This window comes from Xenopus laevis, chromosome 5L, assembly GCF_017654675.1.
Source record: "Xenopus laevis strain J_2021 chromosome 5L, Xenopus_laevis_v10.1, whole genome shotgun sequence".
Lineage (NCBI taxonomy): Eukaryota > Metazoa > Chordata > Amphibia > Anura > Pipidae > Xenopus > Xenopus laevis.
The window spans coordinates 170299253-170309384 of record NC_054379.1 but is presented as its reverse complement, the minus strand read 5'-3'; the positions used below and the strand labels follow the sequence as shown (position 1 = coordinate 170309384).

At 45.8% G+C, this 10132-nt stretch overlaps 1 protein-coding gene across 3 annotated transcripts; it reads left to right on the top strand.

Moving 5' to 3' along the window:
• Positions 1-548: 548 nt before the first annotated feature.
• On the top strand, positions 549-5564 carry LOC121393878 (oocyte zinc finger protein XlCOF8.4-like). 3 transcript variants are annotated; one of them, XM_041563689.1, is made up of 5 exons: positions 582-994; positions 2326-2449; positions 3054-3251; positions 3351-3474; positions 3921-5564. In XM_041563689.1, exons 1-5 carry the CDS (start codon positions 969-971, stop codon positions 5018-5020), a joined length of 1572 nt encoding a protein of 523 aa, XP_041419623.1. In that variant the 5' UTR covers positions 582-968; the 3' UTR covers positions 5021-5564. The 3 variants fall into 3 exon arrangements, with proteins under 3 accessions (XP_041419625.1, XP_041419623.1, XP_041419624.1); XM_041563690.1 differs by lacking the exon at positions 582-994 and adding an exon at positions 1047-1267; XM_041563691.1 differs by lacking the exon at positions 3054-3251 and having other exon boundaries at positions 549-994.
• The last annotated feature ends 4568 nt before the right edge of the window (positions 5565-10132 follow it).

Sequence of the window (10132 nt, the reverse complement as noted above, 5' to 3'; positions counted from 1 at the left end):
ATAATCTGGGACAATTTGCAATTGGTTTTCATTTTTTATTATTTGTGGTTTTTGACTTATTTAGCTTTTTATTCAGCAGCTCTCCAGTTTGTAATTTCAGCCATCTGGTTGCTAGGGTCCAAATTCCCCTAGCAACCATGCACTTATTTGAATAAGAGACTGGAATATGAATAGGAGAGGCCTGAATAGAAAGATGAGGAATAAAAAGTAGCAGTAATAATATATTTGTCGCCTTACAGAGCATTTGTTTTTAGATGGGGTCGGTGACCCCATTTGAAAGCTGGTCAGAAGAAGGTAAATAGTTAAAAAGTATAAGAAATAAATAATGAAGTCAGAGCAACTGTAAAGTTGCTTCGAATCGTCCATTGTATAACACATTAGAAGTTGTGTGAGAAGTAGTTCCAGATTTATAACAAGTAGCTCCTCCCCCACTCTCTATCTTCTCCTCACACAGGAAATGGGAGGTGCCCGCCCGTCTCACTGCTGCCGCTGATACAGTGTGACACGAGCACGGGACACGCCTCCCAGTAACAGACCAATCCGCACTTCATATCACTAGATACCCGCCTCTGAACTGTAACCATGGACACAGCGTGGCCCCTCCCACACAGAAATGTATCAACGTTAGGGAACAGCAGCGTCCCAGTAAGCACCGACCTGCACCCACATTTGTACGTGACGCCATCAAGTCCTCTGTCAGGAACTGACCAATCAGATGGGAGATCAGCGTACCACGTGGTACCTCAGTATTGAGGCCCGGAAGGGCAATGGTTCATAGAGCTTAGCAACGAGACGCTCTCGCCTGTGGAACGCAAAGGAAGGATGCAATGAAGCTTCCCTCAGCCTGCGGTTGGCCAGTTTGCCTGATGAATAGAGGCTTGAAACGCACAGCTGGGCAGATGGGGGACAACTTCCGGCTGCTGCTTCAATCTCACCAATGTTCATTCTAAACTTATTTAAAGGGAAAGATGCGCCGCGCTGGAGTCACTGAGGGGTGAGTTGGGGAGAGTTATGGGGGTAAGAAAGGGAAATGGGGAGTTATGGGGTAAGAATGGGAGACAGGGAATTGGGGTGCAGTTGGTCAGTTCCTATCAGTGATATTGGGTGGGTTTCTCAGGTTGGGGGGCTGCAGTATCTCAGAAGCAGAACTAAGTGGAGACCAGTGAATGGAATATTCCAGCCTGTTCCTGAGGAAAGTTCTGGCCCATTTGCTGGTGCCATTTCTGTACATTCTGTTCCCTGGTTATTGGATTTGACTGAGTGTCCTGTGAGTTTATATTGCTGTGCATTGTGGGATTAGAGAGAGCTCGGGGCAACCCTCACGCCCAATACTGTCTGTCTGTCTGTCTCTGTATGTCTGTCTGTGTCTCTGTGTCTGTCTCTGTCTGTGTGTCTGTCTGTCTGTGTCTCTCTCAGTCTGTCTGTGTCTCTGTCTGTCTGTCTCTCTGTCTGTCTCTCTGTCTGTGTCTCTCTCAGTCTGTCTGTGTCTCTCTCAGTCTGTCTGTCTCTCTGTCTGTGTCTCTCTCAGTCTGTCTGTCTCTCTCTCAGTCTGTCTGTCTCTCTCTCTGTCTGTGTCTCTCTGTCTGTCTCTCTGTCTGTCTGTCTCTCTGTCTGTCTCTCTGTCTGTCTGTCTCTCTGTCTGTCTGTCTCTCTGTCTGTGTGTCTGTGTGTCTGTGTGTCTGCGCTGGAAGAGCAGGGGCACCAGTATAATGGGACAGGTTCATTGCCAGGTTACTTCAGCATTGGCACTTGGGGGCATTTGGTTGTGCTGGTGCCAATGTTGGGCAATGCCATTGTGGCTGCTGGTTGGCACTGGGGCTACTGGGCTGAGACTGTGAATAAGGGAAAGGACCGATGACTGTGCGGGTTTGTGCCAGTCACACAGCGGGTAGGGATCATAGTGCCCATGTTACATTATATCAGCCAATTAATATACTGGAGTATCATTAGCCTTTATCCATACAGCACATTATCAGCAGCAGTGTCCTGGGTTCAACTCCAGCCATGCCGCTAACTGCAAGGAGTGAGTATCTCCTCCCACACCCCAATAACATACAGGCAGGGTTTTTGGCTCCTAGTTTGTATCAATGTGATAGGGGCTTTAGGTTCCATGTAGTGACCAGTGGTCTAATGAGAATGGCCACCTCTTGCCTGTGTCCCCCAGACTATTGAAAAAGAGGTACACTGCTATTTCCTTGGGGGATTAGTCCTATAGTAATCACTGTATCTGGGGATGGGAGGTTGAGGGGTTACCAAGTATCTCATCTCCTTCTGCCCCCCTGTTTTTTTCATTTTAACTTTCTGCTTCATTTCTGCTTCCTGCAGGGCAGTCATTTCCCTCAAGGGCCAAACTGCAACTGAGCCAGTGATGGGGAACCAGGATCCAGATCAGCTGCATGAGACAATCCTGACTCTCACACTGGAGATTATCTACCTGCTGACTGGAGAGGTGAGTGGGGCAGTGAGACAGCTGAGTGGAGAGGTGAGTGGGGCAGTGAGACAGCTGAGTGGAGAGGTGAGTGGGGCAGTGAGACAGCTGAGTGGAGAGGTGAATGGGACAGTGAGACAGCTGAGTGGAGAGGTGAGTGGGGCAGTGAGACAGCTGAGTGGAGAGGTGAGTGGGGCAGTGAGACAGCTGAGTGGAGAGGTGAGTGGGGCAGTGAGACAGCTGAGTGGGGCAGTGAGACAGCTGAGTGGAGAGGTGAGTGGGGCAGTGAGACAGCTGAGTGGAGAGGTGAGTGGGGCAGTGAGACAGCTGAGTGGAGAGGTGAGTGGGGCAGTGAGACAACTGAGTGGAGAGGTGAGTGGGGCAGTGAGACAGCTGAGTGGAGAGGTGAGTGGGACAGTGAGACAGCTGAGTGGAGAGGTGAGTGGGGCAGTGAGACAGTTGAGTGGGGAGGTGAGTGGGGCAGTGAGACAGCTGAGCGGAGAGGTGAGTGGGGCAGTGAGACAGCTGAGTGGAGAGGTGAGTGTCAGTGTGAGTGGGGCAGTGAGACAGCTGAGTGGGGAGGGTGAGCAGTAGAGGGGTCCCTAATCATCTCCCCAATATACAGGGCTACAGTGTTACAAAGAAGTCAGGTGATGACATGCCCCTCCCACAGAGCTGCACTGACTGTATGTTGGGAGGAGCCTGCAGGCACCATGTGACCAGCCCAACGGTGGCCCCTCCCCCTGGCTCCGTCATACAGAAGGAAAATGCCAAGAAGATCCTGGAACTGATGTCCAACATCATCCAGCTGCTGACTGGAGAGGTGGGTACAGCAGCCCCCCAATAATCCCTTGTTGCTTAGTAACAGTGTATGATAATCCCTTTCTCTGGCTGGGGGTGACTGTGCCATTGTGTGTGCCAGGTTGCCATAAGGTGTGAGGACGTCTCCCTCTATTTCTCCTTGGAGGAGTGGCAGTATTTAAAGGGGAACAAGACCCGTTACAGGGAAGTGATAAAGGAGAACTGGGAGCAGCTCCGCCCACTGGGTGAGTAATGTTTGTTACAGTACTTAGTAATAATCCAATTAGAAGGGTTGGTAGCCCTGATATTATATATTATAGTAGCAGATGTAGTGGCCGTTGGGCAATGATGTGGATGCAGCAGCCTCAGCTTCTCCTAGTGCATTATATTATATATATTATTATATGTAATGACATTGTTGTGAATCGGAGCCATAGAATGCACGGGGTTAATTTGCTACACTGGGGACTGTGGGTGCAGCTGGGGGAGCCCCTTATCTAGAGCAGAGCTGTCAGTCACATTAATACTGATCATTGGAAACAATTAACCTTCTGATGAACCTTATATAGAGGGTTACTGCAAATACACAGACTCAATATTAATACTTCTAATGATGATAAAAATACAAAATAATGTGGAGTAGAATTTAATGATAAAAATATCAATGATGTCATTCTCGTATTTCTATCAGGTTGTGAATGGGATGTGGGGGCAGATGTGCGCAATGCAAATAAACCAGACAAGACTGAGGCAGAAGAAGCAGATTCCTGGGGAGAAGGAAACCCCCCAAACCCTGACATTTCCCCAACTGATCCCCAAACACTGACCAACTGTATCTCTCATGGGATTAAGGAGGAATCATGGGAAGAGGAAGAACATTGTGAGTGGAACACTGATCCCCCTACAGAACAGATCCAGGGCACAGACCCCCCTACTGACACTGTGGGCTCCCACCTGAATATCAGCCAATCAGATAATCATAGTGATATTAAAGGAGCCCTTTATTCCTGGGGAGAAGGAAACCCCCCAAACCCTGACATTTCCCCAACTGATCCCCAAACACTGACCCACTGTATCTCTCATGGGATTAACAAGGAAATGGTTTCATGGGCAGAAGGACTGAATCCATATTGTGGAATGAGCCCCCATACAGAACAGATAGCGGGTACAGTGCCACCTACTGGTATCAGAGGGTCCAACCCAAATATCCGTCTGTCCGGCAGTGATAGGAAAGAGCTTGGAACTCCTGACGGACACAGAATAAGTCACATTAGAGAGAAGCCATTTTCCTGCTATAAGTGCACTAAATGCTTTGCCCATCAGTCTCGCCTTGCGTCACACTTGAGAAAGCACTCAGCAGAGCGACCACTCACCTGCACCGTATGTAAGAAATGCTTTGCCCACCAGAACGCTCTCAATCGACACGTGAAGAGTCACACAGGAGACAAGTCATTTTGCTGCTCTGAATGTGGCAAATGCTTTACACACGACTGTTTCCTTAAGGTGCATCTCAGGAGTCACACCGGCGAGAAGCCTTTCTCCTGCTCTGAATGCGGCAGATGTTTTGCGTATCAGGGGGATCTCAGGAGACATAGTCGCATTCACACAGGCAACAAGCCCTATTGTTGTACGGAGTGTGGCAAGTGCTTTGGCCAGAAGTATCCCCTTGCCCTACACATGCGCTCTCACACAGGCGAGAAGCCATTCACTTGTTCTGAATGTGGCAAGTCGTATAAGATGAAGCGCTCCCTGATAGGGCACATGAGAGCCCACAGAGGGGGGACCCTATAATCTTCTCCTAAATGTGGGATTTGGGTTCCGCCAGAAACAAAGATGGGTGGATGGGCACTCCTGGAATCCACAAAGGCCACCAACGTGAAAGTGAAAGTATATGTATAGTTATATTAACATTATCTCCATTGCCTCATGCGTTTCATGTCCTAGAAGCTTAATAATCAGGAGGCCTATGATTGGTGCAAAAAATGTGCAGTGCAGAGCACAGGGTTGGCACCAAAATATGGCACATGTGGGGGAGTGGCATCAGTATCCGCCAAAAGCTATTTCCCATAGGATGCAATAGAACTGGTTGAATTGGGCTGATCACATGGCACTCTGGGTAATAGTATTATACCTGTAATACCCACATTATTGCCCCACAGTAATACCACTCAGCACTAAATATCCCTATACGGTGTGATGTCACAGCTGTACAACCTAGTGCTGTGTGGCTGCAAAATGGTGTACCCCCTCCCAATATATACCTTACCCCAAGTATTTATTTGTATCATGAGCTAAGGCAAAAAATGGCACTAATAAATATTCATCCTACCCATAATGTTACTCTCTTTTATTACTCAATATGGACTGGTATGGGAACATACTGTATATATTACTAAAAGTATCTTACCATACAGAAGGTTTCAAATTGAAAGGCTGCACTATGGGGCACATTTACTATTGGTCGAATATCGAGGGTTGATTAACCCTCGATATATGACTGTCAAACTAAAATACTTTGAATATGGAAGGCAAAGGATTTACCGCATTTCCTTCATTCGTACGATCGAAGGAAAAATCGTTCAAATCGAAGGATTTTATTCCATTTTCCTTCGATCAAAAAAAGCTAGGAAAGCCTATGGGGACCTTAAAGTTCTTAATTTCCCCTTTATGTTCCTTTAATTCTGTCTTTTATTTGTCTACCTGTTTGAACAACGTAGACCTTCCCACAGGGGCATTTTAAAGGAGACATATAGGATAAATGAAAAAAAACCCTAATTTTGTAGGCAATTATAAGTAATATATGGTGTTACTTTTACATGGGGCTAAAAATTAATATTATCTTTAAAAAACAGCCCCTTTATTGGAGCTCCCTATAGATGTTCTCTGGTCCCTGTCTGTGTTTCAAATGAGGGGTGGGCGTGTCCTAACGGTCCCTGCCAGAAGCACAGTAGGAGGGGACAGCCAATCACAGCCCTGCAGTCACACAAGCACAGACAGGCTTCAGTTCCCTATCAGGTCCTGCTAGCTGCTGATTGGTTCCTGTCCTACAGTGCAGTGAGCTGAGTGCACAGCCTGGGAATTCAGGGAGCAGCAAGTGGAAGGGAAGGGAGGGATTATTAGGGTTTTTGCAGAAATATTCAATAAATCAGCCTGAAACACTACTATATGTAAATGAGTAAACTGCACTGGTACATTCTTGTTTTTTACACAAAGGGGCAAATTCACTAAGCGCCTAACGCTAGCGTGAATTCGCCAGCGTTGGGTATTTTCGTTACTTCGCCGATTCACTAACGGATGCTGGCGTAACTTCGCTAGTGTTACTTCGTACCCTTACGCCTGGCGATTTGCGCAACGGACGTAACTACTAAGATGGTGGAACGCAAATTCACTAATTGTGAATTCACTAATTGTTCTGAATGCTACTTTTTACGCTAGACTTCCTTCGCCACCTCAGACCAGGCGAAACGCAATAGAGTAGATAGGGATCCCAAAAAACGCTGGCGTTTTTTCTTTATTATGGGTGATAGGCTGAAAACGATGGAAACATTTTTTGGGGCTCCCCTCTTCCCCCCTACATTTCCTAACTCATGGCAACTTAACTATACAGTGGGCACATGTGTAGGGCAAAATAAAAATTTTATTTGCTGTTTTGAAGGTTTCCCAGGCTTGTGTAGTGCTGCTACATATTCCTCCATTGTAACTTCAATTTGGCGCCATATGCAAATTAACCATCGCCAGTGCAACTTCGCTTTGCTTGGCGAATTAACACTAGCGCAACTTCGTAACCTTACGCTACCCCTGAGCGCAACTTCGGATTTTAGTGAATTTGCGGAGCGCTGGTGAAAATACGCCTGGCGAAGCGGACGCCAGTACAACTACGAATCTTAGTGAATGTCCCACAAAATGTCTCCTTTAACATGTACACCCCCCCCACAGTGTTACATGTAAAATAATGTTTTAACTGGACGCTATTGTCTTTAGTAGGATGTTGTACAACTATAGGTGTATCTTATACACTCTTGCACCTTTATATTGACTAAGCACAATTCAGTCACATTGAGAAGGAGAAACAACAGGCTGCCAGAAAGCAGTTCCACCCTAAAGTGCTGGCTCTTTCTGAAATCACATGACCAGGCAAAATGACCTGAGATGCACCTACACACCAATATTACAACTAAATACACTTGCTGGTTCAGGAATGACATTTTATATTGTACAGTCAATTATTTGTAAACCGTGTCATTTAGACATAAAAACAACGCCATATAAATCATGACAGAATCCCTTTAAAGACCTAAAACAAATCGAATGGAAGAATCTGCATAACGCTTGGTGATTAACAAAAGATTAAATCCTTGTTTCCTATTGATGAGGAATCTGGATGATTGGGAAGCCCCACCAGCGGTGGACATTGCTGTAGCTCGTCTTTCCAAATTGAAGACTATCCCTGTTGAAGATGGGTTAGGTCTAAAATGAGTATATTCTACAGCTTCAGCCCAGTGCAGGCCACCGGTTGCAGCTTCTGTTGATTGTAGAGCATCAAGGAACTGACTAACTCAATCAGAGGAGGACATTGAGGCCAAAGTTCCTAGAAATCAACTTATTAAGTCCATGAGGATGGCGAACTCAGCTGCTGAATTTCTTTCTTGTTTTTGTTTAAAGAACACGGCATTCCAAGAAAAACACCTGCTACCTACTGTCACATTTGGTGGAGGTCCCATCATGCTGTGGGGCTGTGTGGCTAGTTTAGGGACTACTGGGCCCTTGTTAAAGGGATACTGGCATGGGGGAAAAATTTTTTTTCAAAATGAATCAGTTAATAGTGCTGCTCCAGCAGAATTCTGCACTGAAATCCATTTCTCAAAAGAGCAAACAGATTTTTTTATATTCAATTTTGAAATCTGACATGGGGCTAGACATTTTGTCAATTTCCCAGCTGCCCCTGGTCATGTGACTTGTGCCTGCACTTTAGGAGAGAAATGCTTTCTGGCAGGCTGCTGTTTTTCCTTCTCAATTTAACTGAATGTGTCTCAGTGGGACCTGGATTTTACTATTGAGTGCTGTTCTTAGATCTACCAGGCAGCTGTTATCTTGTGTTAGGGAGCTGCTATCTGGTTACCTTCCCATTATTCTGTTGTTTGGCTGCTGGGGCGGAAAAGGGAGAGGGTGATATCACTCCAACTTGCAGTACAGCAGTAAAGAGTGACTGAAGTTTATCAGAGCACAAGTCACATGACTTGGGGCAGCTGGGAAATTGACAATATGTCTAGCCCCATGTCAGATTTCAAAATTGAATATAAAAAAATCTGTTTGCTCTTTTGAGAAATGGATTTCAGTGCAGAATTCTGCTGGAGCAGCACTATTAACTGATTCATTTTGACAAAAAATTTTTTCCCCATGACAGTATCCCTTTAAAGTCCAGTGTCGGATGAATTCAACCCAATATGAACAAATTCTTCAGGATAATGTTCAAGCATCAGTCACAAAGTTGAAGTTCTGCTGCAGGGGTCGGATATTCCAACAAGACAATGACCCTAAACTCACTTGGAAATCTACAAAGACATTTATGCAGAGGGACAAGTACAATATTCTGGAGTCCCCCCCACTTGAATATGATGGAAAATCTATGGGATGAGTTGAAGCAGACTGTCCATGCTCGGCAGCCATCACATTTAACTGAACTGGAGAGATTTTGTATGGTCCAATGGTCACAAATAGCCACATCCAGAAAATCATGAAAGTCTATAGGAGGCGTCTACAGAATCTCCCCTTGAACGCTATCTGCTCAGGTCTGAACTCTCTAAACCTGTCAGTTGGTTTTACACCATCCTCCTACAAAGAGACTTTAATCCAATGAAGCACATCAGTTGCAAGTAGGGTTGCCACCGGGCCGGTATTTTACCGGCCTAGCCAGTAAAACACCTGCCAAGGCCGGGGCTGGTATTACAAATTTGCCGGCAATGTAGCTGCCGGTAAATTTGTAATACCCTTCAAAAAGACCCCCTCGGCCTGCCCCTAATCCCCTGTAACTTACCTTTTCTCCTCAGTCAATGGTTCTCCGCGATGTGGCCCGGCCCTTTTGACGTCACGGCTCGGCCCTTTTGTTTGGTCCCCTCAAGTCTATGGTTCTCTGTGATGTGCCCCGCCCCTTTTGACATCACTGCCCCACCCCTTTTGTTCGGCCCCCCACACCAGCCGGTAAAAAACATAAGAAAAGGTGGCAACTCTAGTTGCAAGTGGGCCCAGAATGTGCTGCGTTACACGAGGGCTCCTGGAAAGATTTATTTATTTTTTGAAATCTCTGTTTATTGAGTTTGGAAAGATTTATTTGAACAAAAACCTGAAATAAACATTTCAATAAAAGACAGATAAAAATTTTTTGAATAGGGTTTATTGAAGTCCACACAGGCTGGCACAGATTTATCAAGGATATCCAGATGTATGTGTAAAGTGTAATGTAGAACAAGGCAAATATCTACATGTGTTCTGGGAGTGGCCAAATATACAACACTTGTGGACTTCAATACTTACCTTTATGGAGTCTGCCTTGGGTTTGTCTAACATCTGGACCCTGGAATTTAGTTTATTGGGGCATAAGTGTCCCCTCCAGTGATAGACTTTGCCTCCATCAGCTTCTCCATTCTGCCAAAAAAGCAAAACTCCTGACATGGAAAACTACAGAACCACCGACTCTGGGCTTCTGGATAAAACTAATAAATGATATTCTTCCAAGACAGAAACGAACAGACAGCCTGGGGATGTCCAGCAAAATTTGGAAACGTTTGGGAGCGCTGGTTGGATGATACACAAACTGGTACCACAAACCAAGACTAGAGACATTGGTTTATCACAAAAGACTTTTGGTACACGGGGAACCCCATCATTGTTCTCCTCTTGTCTGTA

What these genes read in the sequence shown, in the direction of transcription:
- LOC121393878 (XM_041563689.1), top strand. Translation starts at nt 969, where the DNA reads ATGCGCCGCGCTGGAGTCACTGAGGG. An exon ending in CGCGCTGGAGTCACTGAGGG is followed by an intron (nt 995 to 2,325) that starts GTGAGTTGGGGA and finishes TGCTTCCTGCAG; the next exon opens with GGCAGTCATTTCCCTCAAGG. An exon ending in GGAGCAGCTCCGCCCACTGG is followed by an intron (nt 3,475 to 3,920) that starts GTGAGTAATGTT and finishes TATTTCTATCAG; the next exon opens with GTTGTGAATGGGATGTGGGG.